General features: G+C 42.7%; 1 protein-coding gene across 1 annotated transcript; it reads right to left on the bottom strand.

Annotated features, from left to right (window-relative positions):
* Positions 1-1851: 1851 nt before the first annotated feature.
* Positions 1852-17473, bottom strand: ercc6l2 (excision repair cross-complementation group 6-like 2). Its single transcript, XM_030060280.1, has 20 exons — positions 17036-17473; positions 15646-16073; positions 15446-15562; positions 15136-15329; positions 14865-14958; positions 14420-14487; positions 14044-14251; positions 13715-13855; positions 13329-13445; positions 12420-12539; positions 12264-12335; positions 11368-11513; positions 10983-11078; positions 10665-10764; positions 9951-10103; positions 8729-8812; positions 6310-7429; positions 6058-6212; positions 5206-5363; positions 1852-3718 (listed from the first exon to the last, which is right to left on the bottom strand). The coding sequence occupies exons 1-20, from the start codon at positions 17064-17066 to the stop codon at positions 2401-2403; spliced, it is 4920 nt and encodes a 1639-aa protein (XP_029916140.1). The 5' UTR covers positions 17067-17473; the 3' UTR covers positions 1852-2400.
* Between the last annotated feature and the right edge of the window lie 1097 nt (positions 17474-18570).

Raw genomic sequence — 18570 nt, 5'->3', positions numbered from 1 at the left:
TCAAACCAAACTACGTGTCACAGGCTGACTTCTGCAAATAAACCGTGGCAAGGAGAGCCCCGCAGAGCCAGGGCCGTTCCGTCCCGCTGTCAGTCTGTCTGACTGTCCGGATTTGTAACACACTCACAGACACCCGGGTGATTGTGGTGAGACATGTAAACAGACTTCTCACACTGCCTCTGACATAAAGGGACGAGACACTAATGGGAGTAATGGCAAAACAAGCTGTCTCTTCAGTGTTATTTCTCATGACCCATGCCGGGTGTATGCACTCATCTGACTGAAAAAGCAGGAAATTGCAAGCTGACTTCCCATGGTATATGATCAAATAAAATACACTCATCAAATGGACTTTAACTTTGTCAACATCCCAGTTGTTCATCACTCAGTGTGGCTGAATGTCTCACTCCACATCCTAAGCAGAATCCTGCAGTCCTGTTCAGTGTCACTGGGGCATGTTAGCTCGTCTCCAACGGCCTCAAATCGCTGTCAGTCAGTAGGGGAGCTGATCTATTGTCAGTAAAATGCAAAGCCTCCTATCTCACTTGAACCAGACAAAACGGCAGATAGAGATCTGCAAATCTCAGGCGTGGGTGACACAGAAAGCGGGAGGCAGAGAGGGAAGGGGGGGGTGGGAGAGAGGGAAAGAAGAGAGAAAGGGCTTTTTATTCTCCTTCGTCTGTGATTTGAACAGGTGTGACAGATGTGTGGCCTCAGCATTAGTGTGTGTGTGTGTGAAGACACTCATGTTCTACCTCCCAGAAGGACTACACACACATACACACACACACACACACACACACACACACTCACAGCACTGAGACCGCATGTTCTGTTGAGGCACGTACTCCATCTTCTTGTTTATTGATAGCTATCAGCACTTTCTCATTTCTCCTAAACAAAATACAACACTTAAACAGAGCAGCTCTCTTCGGGGCTCCGCTTACCTCAGTGCAACAGCTGAAAGAGGTCAAACACAGCTGTGAGGTTCAGCATGCATGCGCACACACAGACACACACACACAGACACACACACACACACACAATAAATCTTCATTTGGTTTGCACATTACAACTGAGATATGTCTGATTATTTCAAAGAGAGCACTATTTCTGGATTGCAAGTATCAGGTTTATTACTGTATCACTAAAAATAAAAATGCGCTTCAGCTGGTTGAGTGAAAGGCGGCATATGAGAAAGGTCAGATAGATAAATGGGTGGATGGGTGTGAATTCTACTCCCCTGCCGCCCTTCTCCCATTCCCACTATGTCCTTAACTGCTTATTGTTATTTCACTAATGGCACAGCAGCTTCCACTCCAAGGCTGCTTGAAGCATAACTGAGCCAAGCCACAGACTATCAGATTACTAGGCAGAGCGCTGTGCAGGGTAGCCCCACCATCACCACACTATACACCGTCTCATGGGAAGAGGGTGGGAGAGAGAAAGAGAGATCCAGAGTGACAGAGATGTGATGGCTATTAAGGAGCTTTAAGTGATCTCTCTGCAGGGCCACCAACAGTCCTGGGGTTTGCGGTCATGGTATCCGATAATGGTAATGGCTAACGCAGACAGGTTGGGTTTCATCTGTCAAACCATCCACTTTATACCGTATTGGAAACAGGGATAGTTTGAATAGCAACACTGAATTTTTATTATACACACGCGGAACAAGCATAACCCAAATACAGTCAAATGCTTGAACAAACACCGCTGCGCTCATTTAAGACCGCAGCAGATCATATTTCCACCTATAAGATGCTAGTTGGAAATACCCAGCAATATGACAGCTTCAGCTTTAGCGACTATAATTGGAGTATTTTAAGTCCTGAAAACCTTTGGTGAGATGTACATGATACTGTGCATTTCAAAGGTCTAAATGCAGTATGGGGTTTACAAAATGGCAACAGTTTTTTTTTTTTTTTTTTTTCAAGAAAAGTAAAGTTTTCTCTCCCGAGTTCTGTGTAGTCAGTCAAAAATGTACAAAAAAAGCAACAAACCATTCTGTGTGAAAACTGAATAAAAGAATTTTCACAAAATTGTCAGGTTGATGGTGTTTATTCAAGTTACAGTCATCGCCATGTAATTTTCTTATCCAGTTAACACAGAACATGTTCAACTTGGCCATATAAACACATTCAAGAATAAAATAAGAACAAAAATACATTTAAATACATTTATGGAAAATTGATAGAAAAAAAGTTGCTGTAAAAATATAAAATTATATAAAATACCCTAAAATCTAAGGATATTTAACTTTACAATCCTGCTTCAAATACTCACTTAAACACCTTTCAGTGTTTGGTTTTGTATTTCTCCTTTGCAACTTACCTGAGAAACTAATTGCACAATAGAAAAAAAAATTCATCTTAATATACTCAACTATGTGCCTCTCCTTAACTATTTCTTCCACAGGAACTTCTCATTAGCCTTCCACAGTCCAACACTCCCTCTCCCCTCTTCTCCAGATTTTGTAGCTTTGAAGTTAGTGTTCAAACAAACCCTCTCCACTTCCGACAGGTCCGTCAACCTGTTGATACTCTCTTCATTCCCTTCATTTAGGATGTCCCAGAAGTCTTTACGGCTGCCTTTTGATGTCCGAGGGGGTGAAGTGACCAGGTGCGTAGGTGGTGTGTGTGAGCTTGGCAAGGACAGGGACTGTGTGATTTTTTCTGCACCAGAATTAGTAGCGAGACCAACTCTACATGGAGAAGCTGAGGTGGGACCTGAGCTTACAAATGAAGGGGGTGTTTTTGGGGAACCACTCTGCCGGGGAGCCCTGGGTTTAGGTCTTAATAAGTCATCGAGAATGGAAGTGTCTCCTATTAGCTCTGTGAAGAGGGAATGATGGCTGGAGGTAGATGGAGCCTTTCTGGGAAGAGATGGGGGCTGAGGATTTTCTCCCTGTTCTGTAACAGGCTCACTAGTTCTGGAAGAGCTTTTCGGCTCTCGCTCCCTTCGCTGCACTGTGGGTTTGGATGGTGTGGTGGACCAGCCATGGCTGAGATCCGGAGAAGAAGGGGTATCTCTGTCTCTGTGGTCCGGGAAAGCAGCAGCCTCCCCGGGCCCCAGACCACTGCTGCTGGCCTGATGCGAGCCAAGACCACCACCAGCTTTGAGGGCTCCAGAACTGGAAACACTAGCCCTCTTTGTCCTGTTATGTCCTCTGGCATTGCAGACCGACTCTTCCTGCTCCTCTGACTCAGGGCTTGGAACATCACTCAGGGGCTCTAGAACATTCTTTTGTGGGATTCTAGGCTTTTTCTGAGGTTCTGGAACATTACATTGAGGGATTCTATGCTTCTTTTGGGGTCCTGCGACATTGTTTTGCGGGGTTCTAGGCTTTCTCTGGTGTTCTGGAGCATTCTTTTGTGCGTATCTAGGCTTTCTGTGCGGTTGTGGAGCATTGTTTGGTAGGATTCTAGCCTCACTGTGAGGTCCTGTAGCAGCTCTAAGAGGGATTCTTTTGCTGGATGGGGAGGACGACGAGGACGTGCCAGTTAAAGGAGAGGGGAGATGTGTAGTGCTCTCAGGCTGGGCTGAATCAGGTTGCGGGAAGTTGTTTGTGATTATACTGGTCAGATCGGGGTGGTTCAGTGAGGTGTAATACTGTCGTAGCCAGGTCAGTCTCTGGGCTGAGCTGCTTCTCAGAACTTCCTCTGCAAACTGACTGACTGAGGATGAACTGAACTTTGTCGCCATCTCCTCCAGCTGCTGCCTAGATACAAACAAACGCCAAACACACACAAGGATACATGAATTAGTGTTTGCAGACATGCATGCAGAGCAATCACAAACGTCAGGTGTCATTTCAGACAGAAGAGCTTACACAATCTTTTTTATAACTAAAACTGCCTTCTAATACCTTGTGAAAAAAAACTAGCTGATAGAATGATGGATTTTGGCAAATAATGCTTTAAATGACAAAAAAAGCTGCAACAATACAGTATCTGCAGACCTGCACTGTACCATTAATCAGATATTCTGTGGTTCCATCAGTCTTAGCCTCAGATGAATAGTTCTCCACATATTCAGGCTTATATCCAGACAGTCATACAGTATGAGGCCTATTTCCCCAAACCAGTCATTAAAACTTTGGTTTAACCAGAATCTGGGACAGAAATACTTCAAAGCCAGTGGTGGTACAGCAGCATTATGAGGTGTTGCTACCATTTGTGGCTTTCATTGGAAAAACAATAAATAAATGCAACAGCAGTAAAAGCCAACGTGCATGTGGATTTAAATCATTTTACAGCAAGGTTAATTGAGGTGGGTATCAATATAACTACTGTGTGTTTTCACTCCCTGGTGAGCCTCTGGGTAAAGATTCAGTCTTCCCCTGGGGAATGAGATTGGAGCCACAGAGGTGTCTGTGTGTCTCTGCATGTGTGTGTTTCTGGGAGGGATGGGAGCAGGGATTAGGGGTACGGGGTGATGCAACAGGACAGAGGTGTGTATTTGACTGATGTGTGTTTGCGTGTGTGGCTGTACATTCGACTGTGTACATGCATGTTAGGATGTGTGCGTGTGTGTGGGTTTGGAAGTCCTCAGGCGATCATTTTTGGGTAGTCTCAGGAGGGCTGCGGTTGAGGAGGGGAAAACTCTCGCACTGTTGGGCCTGAATACAACCGGGTAATCTTTGGCATGATGCTGGGAAATAGGTGGAAGGGAGAGCTCAGAGGTGGTCCAGCTCTCTAAACACAACACACACACACACACACACACACACACACACACACACACACACACATGCACACACACACACACACACACACACGCACACACACACACACACACGCACACACACACAAAGCAATCCCTGAAGGGGGCGCTCAACACCAGAACTGTGGTGAGTTTTGGCCTAATTCCCTCCACTGCCAGGAATTCCTCTCCTCTTCCCACCCTGCACTCCACTCCTTTCTCTTTCTCCCTTTCCTTCCATTCCTCCTGCTCTTTCTCTCATCCAAAACTTTCCTTCCTTCCTCTTCTTCTGTCCTGCTTGTCTGCAGTGCTCCTTTCATCCCCATCTATACCTATGTCCTCACATTCTCAGCTTTTCTCTTCCATTTTACCCCACCTAAGCCCTCTCAATGATCTTCCATCACCTCCTGCTTTCCACTACTGCATTGTCTGTTCCCTCTTCCTCTCCCCTTGTTTCCTCTCCTGTCTACAATTTTCTTTCCTCCTCTGACTTTTTCTTGGTACCTGCATACAGCCCGTGGAGTCTCTCCAATGATGAAGGAGGTGTTTCTGGTGTGGTGGACAGTCTTGCTAGTGAATGTGACAGGGTGGTCCACACTGGGCCTCTGTAGCCTAACAGCAGCAGGGTGGGGCGGGCTGTTAGGTGGGCTCTGCGACAGGTCCTGGCACAAACAAACATAATCAAGGTCAAGGCGCTTATACATGCACCATCTACAACATAAAAACAGAAATATCAGATGGGTGATTATGCATGAAACACATTTTTGTTGTTGGAGGGGAGTTTTACAAAAATTACATTAGAAATTGCTACAAAAAAATATTCTGTTGATAAACATACAGTATATTGAAGCCTGCATTTGTCATAACAAATTGGAATATCCAGCTGAAACTTTATGGAGAGAGAGAAGAATAAGAAAAAACAAACACACAAACAAAGTTTCCAGAGCCAGAGGTGGGGCTGCCAGACCTAAGCTGGGCACAAACAGTGCATTACCCTTTTAAGAATTGCTGATTAAAGTAAAAGATCTATTGAACATTTGTGTTCTTTTCATTACAATGGTGTGTTAATGTTGTTTTCTAAAAACAGTAGGTGACTCAAGGCTATGCTTTCAAGTTATTTCTGCTTCTCATTGTGCTTCACAGTGCCTCTTACTGTTCTAAAAACCTTCCACAGCATGTAAAAAACTATAACTGTGATAGCTAATGACATAAAATTCATACTATTTCCCCTATATGTTAGATGTGACAATTTCAAATGTGGACTGGACTGAGGCTTTTTGAGTCTTTCTATGAGGTTCCACTTTAGATCTCATAGTTTAAAAAAGAGAACAAAACCAAGAGTAAGGGGTTACGTACCTCCTGGGTGCCTACAAGAAGATTCGCTGGTATCTGAGAGTACATCTTGCGCTGAAACACGTCTCGGACAGCGGCTCTAGTCATTCGCTCTTCTGCCTTGCTCCCACCCACCACACGCTGGTTAGAGTGGGTATATGCCACCTCCTTTACACCACCTTTAAAATGCACACCACGAATGCTTTAGTTTAATTTAATAACAATTTATATATTACGAAGATGAAAAAAAAAATGTTAATAGGCGATGAATCTTACCTAATACACTGTCAATGGTTGCATCCACTCCTTTGGTTATTGGGGTGGCCTGGTGAGTTTCCAGCGCTGTAAATGAAACAGCTGAAGGCCTCTCTGGTTTTCTCTCAGTGCATGCTCTGTCTGTTGTCACAGCTATGCCTGGCCTTCCTTCTTTCAATTGTCCTGGCACATTATGTCTGAATCCTTCTGTCCGCGGTGATGTGAAATGGCAGCCTCTAGACTCTCTCTTCACAGGAGTGTATTCTTCCTCTGAAGAGGTGAATGCCTCTATGTTCTCAGAATATTTGGTCCTGGCTTGATTCCTTGTAGTAGCAGTGTTTTTCCTCTTTCTATTGCTGCTAGACCTCTCTCTCCCTCTGTTTCCCCCTCTCCCTCGTGAATTTAAACCATCCATCATGGGCCGAGTCATTGCCTCTATGTCCAAGTCCTCAGACTCATCAGAATAACTCTCAAACTGGTGCACTCTAGGAAGTGTAGTTTTGGCCTTGTTAGGTTTCACTATGTCTGACTCTGAGTTTTCATCACTTTCCTCATTCACTATTGTTTTCCTCTTTATCCATTCTTTCTGGCCAGGTCTTTCTCTCCAAGTGTCATCACTCTTTTCCAAATAACCCCGATCCTGTTTTCCTTGAGCTCCTTCTTGCTCTGAGCTACTGGGGATGTCCAAGTTATTTGTTCTTGAATTAGAATCATGGGCTGTCCCAATTCCAGGTGTACCAGAGCTCTTGTTGATGCCAGAGGGCATGCCCTCCCTCTTCCCTGTGTTCCCTAAATCCTCCCTGTCCTCTTCAGAAATGCTTCCTTCCATGGAATCTCCTTCACTCTGACTACTGTCCCCATCCACTGACCCTGGTTTCATTTCAACCTGCTGAAGCAGCCTGGAGAAACCGTGCTGGAGCAGACTCATCCGACCAGATGCAGTAGAAGTATTCCCATCCCCGGTGCCATTCACTGCACTGGGGTCTGAGGCCCTCCTCCTAGCCCCCTGCCCCTCTTCATCATCTTCACTCCCACTGCTGAAGTCCAGCACCCCTCTGGAGATCTCTGATGCATCTCTGTTCTCCTTAGCTGTGTCATCATTCAGTTTAGGAGCTTTTGTAGTTGAAGTCTCTCCTCCTTCCTTTAATAAAAAAGTAGGAACAAAGAGACTGGCATAGAAGGTAGTTCTCTAAAACAGCAAGGGACTGACATGAAAAATTTTATACTCAACTAAGAATACTGAGCTAGCAGATGGTGCCAAAAAGCCCCTTTGTTCATGCTTCATTCAGCTGACCAATCCATCTGACTATTCATTGTATAATGCTACAGATGTCCGTAGCAATAAATCATAATAAACATCAACATGACACATGCTCTCCATCACGATGTAATACCAGCAAAACAATACTGCACACTGTAAGGGTTATAACATTTCCAAGTTATGTGAATAGGCCTTTATGGGAACGACCACCAACAGTGATCCTAATCTCACGAAATTCACCAATCATATGACTCTTCCCTAATTCTGTAGTTTCTGTGTGCTTGAGTGTCTTCAAGTCTGTGCATGCCTCTTTGCGTGTGTGTTACAGCACCCTAGTGTATACTGTATTTTTATAAGACTCTGAGGGCCTCCGTGGTGAGGCAGGTCTGTAAAAAGGACAATGTGCTGCAGAGCAGAGCCTTGGCTGGGAACTGTCACAGGATGATAAGGGGCATCGCTGTGTAAATAAACAGCCAAAAAACACGAGATAGACTTCAGTGTGGTCTGCTCTCTCCATTAGGACATAAGGTAATTATATCCAGCTGTTTAACACAGCATAAGAAAGAAAGAAAGAAAGAACGAAAGAAAAAGAATGAAGGGAGGAAGGAAGGAAGAAAGAAAGGAAGGAGGGAGACAGGCCAAGAGAGAAAGAGATAGCAGGAAGATCATGACAACCTCTAATGCAAAACACCGTCTATTGATTTTGGGATTAAATTCATTATCTGAAGCTGATCCCTCAATATCACTAAAATATAGAGAAGCCATAATGATTACGTATTAACATATTGTACCTGAAAAAGTACCATAATTCAATTTCATTTTGAGATATTTGTCAAGAGTAAGGAGGAGCCCCCTTTTCAACCCCAGATGGAGAACATCACATTTTGAACTAGCACTTCTCATATACAGGCAAAGAGAGAAGAGCGCTGGAACAGGGAGAGCAGAGAAAGGATTGGCAGAAGCAATAAAACAAAAATGTAAGGATAAAGACAGAAAAAAATTAAATGAGTTTGTGTGGGTTGGTTGACTGACAGATGGCGAAGGCCCCTGTGTGAGGTATCCCCTCTTTCACGTGGGAATGGGGGGATGAGTGGGCCGCCTGGGAAAGGAGAGGGAGTGAGGGATGGGAAAGATGAGTGCCCTGTGTTTTGGATCCCTGAGAATGTCAGAGTTACTCACGCTAACTCTCTTCCTCTCCTCCTCCTTCTCTTCGCCTATGTGTGTGCTGGTTGTCATTAAGCCGGCCTCCACTTGCCCTTCTCGCTGTGGGGAAGAAACAGTATAAGCCACACATACACTCATCAGGACAAGAACTTCTCAGAAAACATCATCCTTCCAAACAACCTCTTATCATCAACAGACTCGAATAGCATTTAACTATGCATTTACATTTCAGTTATTTAAGATGATGCTCTTTTCCAGAGTGAATTAAAACAGTTTGAATGGCACAAAGCTTCAATTCCTTTACTAAACCAAAATGAGAAATGCAAACGTCAGAGCTCAGCGCCCTTACAATATTCCTAGGGCTGTAGAATGACCATGTAAGAGTGAATTGTGAGGAAAAGAAATGAAGTAAAAGCAAAAGATATGGAGACAGAATGTTTTTAAGAGTAAGGAGAGTAAGATGAGGGTACAAGATGTGGTTTCACGTTACAATGGAGTATGGCAAGTGACTTGGCTCAAATAATGGAAGCGGGAAAGTTAATCATTGCGTCACTGGCGAGCCAAGAGAGCAGTGGTACAATGACCAGGCCAGTGCAGCACAGTGAGTGCCAAGTAGCTCTGTAGTAAAGCGTCATTTGTGCTTCCTGCAGAAACAGACATGACACAGCCAACTTGGGCTGCACAACTTGGAGCCAACTTGGGCTGCACAACAAGGCATGTCGGATAGTTGCAGGGGGCACGAGGTAGATCATGCACCAACTTAAAACTGAAAAAATGCAGATGGTGGCAGCGATGACGCACACGTGCCTCCTGTGACAACTGGCTGAGCAGAGAGGTGGGAAGGATGTGGGCGAGGAGGTGGGAATGAAGTGGGAACTCCACTAAGGAGTTGTGAGAAACATTTTTATGATCCCTATGAGGGATCATGAGGGAATCATACAAGGGTCAGTAGTTTCTCACTTCTTGGGAGGGACTGGATAGTGTTTTTATCCTACAGCACCACCAAAAGGCCAGGAGTTTTGAGGTTCACAGTCGTCATGACAACGCGAGAAGCATGTATGCCCAAGACAGTGTGGAAGGGGCTGTAGGAGTCCATGCACCCCTGTCGCAAGCGTATCCACAGGAAGCATGAACCAAGCTTAATGCTGTACCCCATTAATCAAGAACACTGAAAGCATGTTAAAATTATGACACCATCAATCTACTCTCACAGTAAAGGTCTTGTCGGCTGTCTGACCTCGAGTATCTTGCGCGTGAGGCAGGTCCCCTTGGTCTGCAGCCTGAAGAGATTCTTGATCCCAAACAGCTCCCCCTTATGGCCATCAGACCCCTGCACTGCCTCAAAGTACCGCCGGGCACTCTCCTTACCCACCACCGAACACTGCAATTGCTGGAAGGCAAGAAAGAAAGCCCAATGAGAAGTTAAAAAGATATCAACACAGAGTAATGCAGTGAAATGCCTGAACGTAGTGTGTCATAAATTATTCTGTGTCATGCTTTTGTTGGTGTTAATGTTAGTCAAATGTTAGGATTTGTAATTAAAAAGCGCTTCAAAAAGCCAAATATTCTATGAAATTGAGGTCTTAATATGTTGCTGTGGTGCTCAATTTAATAAAGAAAAACATCAATCATTTAATTATTAAAGGAGTCCTGGAAATGAATGGATGCATTTTGACAGCAGCCCTCTGGGTTCAACAGATATGACTAACATCCATAATAAGACAAGCTCCAAGCTTTTTGTTTAAAGTTTCAAACTCTAGCTTGAAGCTTTAATCTATAACTATGGACAATGTTGCCCTGATTAAACAATTGTTAGCAGACAGTTCTGATGTATATAATTCTTCCTTCACTGTTCCCCCAGAGATTTATTCTGTGGCAGCCATCACAAATGTATTGAAGGAGATCTGCCCTCCCTGTGTACTCTAAGTCCCTGGTTATAATAGATCAGTACCTGTTTGTAAACTTGTCTGAGGTAGATAACTTCCTCCACTGTCCCCAATGAGATCAGTCGGAGAACAGTCACATCTCTGTACTGGCCAATACGATATGCCCTGAGGAAATACAAGTCATGTTAAGTCATGTTACAAAGTGCACATATATACATGGCATCGATAAGCATATTACTTGGTTGGCCGTGCAGGTTTCTGTGGCGCTCCCACAAGCAATCTAAGGTAAAATGCCACAGAACAGAGCAAGATGGGACCAATTTCAGTGGCTGAAACTGTACATAAACTCTGTAAAAGCAGCCAAGGAGTGGCCAGTAACCTACCGATCAATAGCCTGCAGGTCATTGGCTGGGTTCCAGGTAGGGTCAAATAGCACGACCACATTGGCTCCTACAAAGTTCAGACCAAGACCACCCGCCCTAAGCAAACAAAGAGTCAGAAATCATCAGTTCACCACTCACCACCAGTAGTTTTTTTTTTTTACTGTTAAACTGCTGAATCTGAAGTAATTGCAGCAGACACAGCGCCAAATATTGTCTAAATCCCACAGGTCAAATTGGCGTGGCAATAAAACTTACGCTAATACAACAAGTCAACCCTGATAAGAGTAACTAAATGCCTAATATGCCAATATAAAATACAATAAACAAGAACATATTTGCTATATTTAACACAATAGTGCTGGTGGTTGTTGGTAGGTAGACTGACATGGTGGAAACCAGACAGAGGTTAGTGTGAGGGCAGCTGTTGAAGTCCTTGACAATCTTGACTCTCTCTTTGGATTTGGTGGCACCGTCCAACCTGCTGTAGTCGAGTCCCTCGGCCATACAGTAGTTCTCTAGCACATCTAAAAGCTGAAACATAGCAGCAATCCACTGTATAAACAAATCTTTACAGTGCGCATCCACTGTACTTATATGTTACAAATGGGTTCATCAGTAAGGTTGGGTTTTCTGTCGAAAATAAAATATAGAAGCGGAATAACAGACCTGATTAAAAAAAAAAAACTATGAACAAAATATTGTCAAGCTTGAATACAATGCCGGTAATATTAAGCCTCACATAGTCAAGACAACATAGCTGTATGATTTCCCAAAAGAGCAAAACATAGAAAATATGACCTTATACCAGCCACAAGCCAAGAAATGTTACTGCACTGTTTCAAGTGACAATAACCATTAGACTTTAAACAGACAATTATTTTAAAGACTCTAATTCATCTCACTTCGAAATCCCAAAGTTTACTTATCTATGTCATACAAGATGACTCCCGTTGCTATTTTTTCTGTACACAAGCCATCTACTCTAAGCAGAAGCACTAATTGAGAGTGTGTTCAAGCCTGTTGCTGTGGTGAGGAACTGAATGGATGTGAATGGGAGTAAAGCCTTAAAAACCAGAGCGAGCACTCCAACTCTGACACCATCTAAAATCCCTGTCAGATGACATCATCGCAAGGATCGAAACATTTTCCTACGGGAAAATATCTCACCCTGCTGCTCATCCAACTCTCACACAACATACATCTCTGCCATCACACATGCACACTCACAGGCACAGGTTCAGATGTGAATACACACAACCTTAACATATACACATCTCTTACCTTAGTCGAGAGAGAAAAAAGAAGCACTTTGTCTTTCCTCTGCATATAATAATTCAGCAGCTTCTGCAGAACCTGAAGGGGAGAGGGAGATGTAAATCCAAACTGTAGCTGTGCCTGTACTGAGCAGGTGATTGTGCCTTTGTTCTTGTGATGTACCTTCATTTTCCCGCTGTACATGGGGTCTGACATGGCCTCAAATGCTTCCTCCTTGCATCTCTGCACAAAGTCTGGAAACTTTTGGAATACCTTCTCACAAATCACCTTCACATACTTTTCCTGGAAGAAACAAGTGGTGAGTGTTGTTAGAGAACCTCACCACTCACTGGAAGATGAAGTGTCCCCTTAGTTTGCAAGGCCTGTCCATTAAAAAGAATGAACTATTGTGCCGTATCAGTTAAAGGTGGACATTAGCACTGACTTCCTGATTCAATTCAATTTCAATTCATAAAGTCCAAACTAGATGTGACACTGATTTTGATTTAATTGCATGTTAATTCTGTTAGGTATATATTGGTTACAACACCAACTTTGCAGCTTACAGATAGCTTTGGTTTTGCCAAACTGTTCTTTAAAGTTATGGGTTTAAAATCCCAAACACATCAAGACATTTGCCATAAGGCTTGTTGGTGCTGGCTTCAAGGGGTGGAGCTACTGTTTGTTAATTTGTTCAAAACATGTAATTTGGAAGACAAAGTAAGCACATCTATCAAACAGGTGCTCGGAAGGCATTGAAACATGAAGGCAAAAAGTACCCACATACTGAATTACTGATTCTTTATTTATTAGGTGACTTTTCAACCAGGGTGGGTCTTCCTCAGGCAAAGTATGTAATTTGGTCAACTGTGTTTCTGTAGGTAGTAGTTCAGCAAATGATAGTATGGGCAGGACAGGAGATATGCTACAAGTATTAGTAAAAATCTTCCCACATCCACTGCAAAATGGCTAAAAAAACATGAAGGCATGAAGGATCATCTCTGTATTTCAATCATCGACATTGCTAGTCCAATTGGAAAATTGTTATTTTTACCCAGCCCTACTATTAAGTTAAGAAAAACATGCTTCTACCTGGTTTTTGCTGGTGCCTGCAGTGGACTGCAGCAGTGCAACATGGTTGGAAACCTTCCTCAATATTGCCAAGTAACTGAAGTACAGCGTCTTCATCTCCACACCCTCAGAGTTTGTCTGCAATAGAAGACACTTAATTAATATGATACAAAGTGTTTGAAAAATGCAGCGGAAAAGTAAATACCTTAGACACATAAAAGAAAGTGAAACTTTAAAATAAAAAATACACAACTTGTTTAATTGTTAGGAAGAAAGGGTGACAGTTAACAGAGCTGTTCACATGCCTCATCTTTGTTACAAATATATCAAAACCTAAATTCAAATATCACGCAACAGCACAACTCAGTTTACAAAAGTATACAGTGGTAACCAAGGAGTAAACTGACTTGATAGCAGCAGCTCCTGCGGCTGCGTCCACTCTCACAGTCACATTTCTCAGAGGAGCGCAGCAGTAGTTTCACATCTTCAGAGTCCAGCACGGTCTGATACACTGTCTGCTGGAAGTCTGTCAGAGAGCAATACACCACCTGGGGAAACACATGACACAGCATTGCTCTCAAGAATGCTTCAATCATGTTTGGTAGGAACCTCTTCTTAAATATGGTTATGATATGCTGTTTGTAAAAGTTGGAAATGGCAGCAAATGGCAGTTTTACTATGAGAGAAATTAAAGCCAAACAAATGATGAACTCTATGTGGACTCAACCCAACTTACCCTGTCATTCTTCTTAGGCAGCTGATCTTTGATGAGAGTTTTAGTCCTTCTGAGGAACCAGCAGGAAATCTTCCTCACTAGGGCTCGGACAGTCTTCCTCCCTGTAGCCAGGGCTCGCTTGGTTGCACTGTACCTCTGTCCTTTTTCAATCGGATCTGAAAACCTGCTCTTGAAATGCCCTAAGCTGCCAAGACAGCCAGGTATGGCCCTAAACAGAGTAAGAAAAATAATGTTTCACAAACAAAGAAACAAAGGAAACATATTTCACATGATTTAGCTGTTGACACAGGGTTTCCATAATGTCACATCATTTTGTCCAGCAGTGACTAACATTTTTAAAATGTGATTATAAATATGGATATGTATTATGACCTACCAGTCCATGACACACCAGAGCTCCTCAAGGTTGTTCTGTAAGATGGTGCCAGTGAGGCCAATTCTGACCTAAAAGAGAAAACAAATGGTGTCAACCTGAAAAATAGCTAGGGTATTTAGTAGCAGCTCATAGCTACCTAGTTAGATAGACAATCAGCAAGAAAGACAGAGAAATAGACAAAAAAAATTTTACATAGGAACCTCGATCTGTAAATCCAGACTCTACTCTTCTCAGTGACAAATAATTTGATCAGGAATGAGCAGGAATACAGTAGCTCTTGTTGGCAGAAAAGTATGTAATGCATCATAATCCTAAACTATTTTGTAGGAACAGACAATAGATAGTAATGCTTCACTTGAACACAATCAGCACTAGAAAACCCACACTAAATCACACACCAGTAACACTAAATAATTAAGAAGCCACTAACATAAACCACTCTGACCTGACATTTCAGGTCCTTCATGGCCTGGGTGATCTGAGAGTTTGGATTCTTTATCTTGTGGGCTTCATCAACAATCACAGCAGACCAGTCCACGCTGCAGAAGAGTGGGGAGAAGTCTCTTTTACTTAGAAATGCAAATCAAGCAGTTAACTTAGAAAGTTACTTGTGCCATAGTGATAAAGTAAAAGTAACAAAATGATGTGCATGCACAGAGCAAATGTAGCGTTTGGGATGTTTTATGCAGAATGTCTGGAGCGTTTGTTAGCCACACCTATTGAACTGGTCCAGACAGAGGCGGAGAGTCTCGTAGGTGGTGAGGGCGATCTCGACGCGTCCCTTCCTGATGCGAGCTAGCTCCTCCTCTTTCCTCAGTCCGTGGACCACCACACACTGGAAGTGACCCCAGGTATCCAGCTCATCCTTCCAATTATAAAGCACCGACAGTGGCGCCACAATCAGAAATACCTGGGATAGATCACAGGGACACCATCATGAATCTACTGCTGCACCTACTGTAAGTCTGCCCGGATGAAAGCAGCCTTGTAGCCTTGTTAAGGTCAGCAATATATGTCAGTACGTACTCTGTTGGGTTTTGTCTGTTTGGAGGGCATCTGACTCATCACGAATTGAGGCCTATTGTTCTCGATGTCCTCCCACGTGCCTGTTTTGTGAAGCACAGCGGCAAGGAAGCCAATAACCTAAGACGAGTGAGACAGAGAGACAGTCAGGCAGGAAGACAAACCAACAGCAGAGAAGGTTTTGCAGCTTGGTTACTTCATACCTGCACAGTCTTCCCCAGGCCCATATCGTCACCCAGGACAGAGCCTCTGGAATGCATGTAGTTGGAATAAATGAATCTGATGCCTTCCCTCTGGTAATCCCTCAGGTATCTGTTGATGGTGTAGGGGACCTTTTCCCCGCCTACACCAGTCATCGATAGCTCCAAGGGCACACAGGTCCCAGGGTGTGTGAGGCTGCTGGGAAACAGAGGTTTCTCCTGGGTGTTGAAACTCCTCAGCAGTTTTGAGACAGGTATGGCCTCTTCTTCCTCCTCTTCATCCTCTTTGTTAATCTGTTGATCAGTGAATACCACCATTGCTGTGGAATCATCACTGTTTGAGGCAGAGATGAGCTTCTTGATTGTGGCTTCTCTCAAGATGCCATCTCTCGGGCGAGGAGCCAAGCAGGTGTCACCTTTGCGCCATGTTGCTGTTCAACAGTGCAGACACTGGTAATTAGTCAGTCTACTGTGGTAACTGAACCAAAACAATGCTGACTTCAGCAAAAGCAGACAGACAGCACATACACTCAGTGGCCACTTTATTAGGTAAACCTCTACAATCTAATACAATCCAATACAACCATAAATTTTACTTTTATGATGCCTATGATGCTCAGGTTGTCTTTTTGTCACAGTCATAGAGGTGTTAATTCAATTCAGCAGTTAGTGCTGCTGTTGTACTGGACTACATTTTATATAGTTTCTACTCTTCTGTCCCCCTCATGTATATAAATAGGGAGGACAAAAAATTAGAAACACCTCTCAATATAATGCAGTCCAGTACAAGACCCCTGCAAACTACAACCTCAATAATAAACATATCATTAAATTTACACAATCCCAACAAAAAAATGAACATTATAAACTTTCTTAAAAGGTCGAATTTCTGGCAGAGCTGTTGCACTGAACTGCATTCAATCAATCAATCAATCAATCAATCAATCAATCACTGAACTGCATTATACCGTACAAATATACCTAATAAAGTGGCCACTAAGTGTGCATCCACAGAGTATGGCACAGGTTATATACTATAGTCCAAGGTCAAACCAAAAGTTGCAAAAAATCTTTTTAGGGGCCATTCTTTAGAAAAACATAACAGCTACCTTACACAGGGACCAGGGGAGCATTTAGGACCACTGCCCCTTGAAAATACTATCGATGACAAACATTTTATATTATACACTCCGTTTTTCGTTGGGATTTTAAGCGACATAAACCAGAAAAGCCGTTTTGAGGCAGTTCATTTAGCTGCTGGGGATTTGCTATTGCCTGTTTTAGGGTTATTAGCCTAGTGATGTGATGCCCCGATACTAATGTCACAGAAAGACAGCAGCTATCAGGTTAGGGGCAAAATACATAGAACAAAATACGTTATGTTAAGTCAAACCTTTTATTTCAGCTGTAGAAGTTGAAGCCATTGGGATTCATTGTCAGTGCTCTCCCCTCTTTTTGCTGTGGAGTTAACTCTGCTAACCTGACTGTTTTGCTAACGTTAGCCGGTTAGCTTTAGCAAACCTTGCAATAAAGGATAACACCACATTAACGACGCTGTTACAAGCTCAGGAGAGCACAAATCTGAGATAAGACGCCCCGCTGGCAAAACGCTGCTTCTCGGTCCTCCATGTGTGTTCACTTATCAGCCGAAAATGCGCCAACATCCAGACGATGCAGCGCTGCATCCCCAGCCTGGCCAATGTTTGTCTGTTTTCACAGCGACACCGACATTTTCCAAAGAACTGATTGACTTTGAGGTTTTATTTAAAAATAGTTTGCCTACAAATTACAAACGTTGGTTGCACATTGTTTGTAAAACTTTATCTATATTAGGATTTTAATGGGCATTTTTTTTTTTTATCGCTATCTGAGAAAAGTGTAGAAAGTGCCGCGTAGGTTTTACAATCACTCCCACCCTCCCATTAAACTACGCTAAACTAAAAAAAAAAAAAAAAAAAAAACTACACTAAACTAAACTAAACTAGAATAGCTAAAATATCAGGAAATAAAATAAACTAGATAAATTAAAACAGACTAAATAAAATAAAATGAAATAATAATAAAAAAAAAGTCCAAACAAAATACAATATTGTTGCTGTTTATTCAATTAGGTATTTTTTTCATAGATAGATAGATAGATCAACATAGGCTATGTTTTTAAACTGTAAGCCTGTTACTATTAAATATTAAATGTGCAGTTCTGTAACATATCCTGTCCTGTTACCTTTCTGTGGAAGGGGGCAAGCACAGTGAGAATTTTACCTCTAGAATAAACAAAGAGGCAAATGTTGCACTGCATTTAGTCAACCCATATTATCAGGACATGGCATTTCATACTACTGCCTCTCGATATGAAACGTCCACTGAAGAGATTTTAGCAAAAGAATAAGGACAAGTGCTTAGTGATAATGTTTTACTGCTGGTTTACCGTATAGGTGAGGAAAGAGGACCTATTAACAATTAACACATTGATTCTGGCTATTGCCCAGGCCAGGGTAAAAGGTGTTCATCCATAAAATTGAACAAAAACCCTAAAACAAATAGATAGAAATTGTCAGAGCATGGATAGACCATCAACACTGAAGATACATACTGGTAGGGAAAATGAAAGTTTCATCACATCAACCCGGAGTTGTTCAGCAGTCAAGAAAATAACATGAAAATGAGGTCTTGACAGAAAGATAGATTAGAAGACCAGAAACTCCAGATTGTGGGTGTGCCTGTGGAAATGTTTTTAACTAATTGTTTGAGGGAGAAAAAAAAGAGAGGATTTTTTTTTTTTTGTCTCCACTGGGTCTGACATGATGGCCATCAGTAAGATCACTCTAAGGTTATCTGTTGCTATGCTGAGCAGAACTGTAAACACAGAGTAACACTGTCTAACTTCTCCATCCCTGATTTGACTTTCTCTAAACGCAGGCCACAGCG

The sequence above is a fragment of the Myripristis murdjan genome, chromosome 9 (genome assembly GCF_902150065.1).
Source record: "Myripristis murdjan chromosome 9, fMyrMur1.1, whole genome shotgun sequence".
Taxonomy (NCBI): domain Eukaryota; kingdom Metazoa; phylum Chordata; class Actinopteri; order Holocentriformes; family Holocentridae; genus Myripristis; species Myripristis murdjan.
The sequence above is the reverse complement of the archived record's forward strand: the minus strand, read 5'-3'. Positions and strand labels throughout refer to the sequence as shown.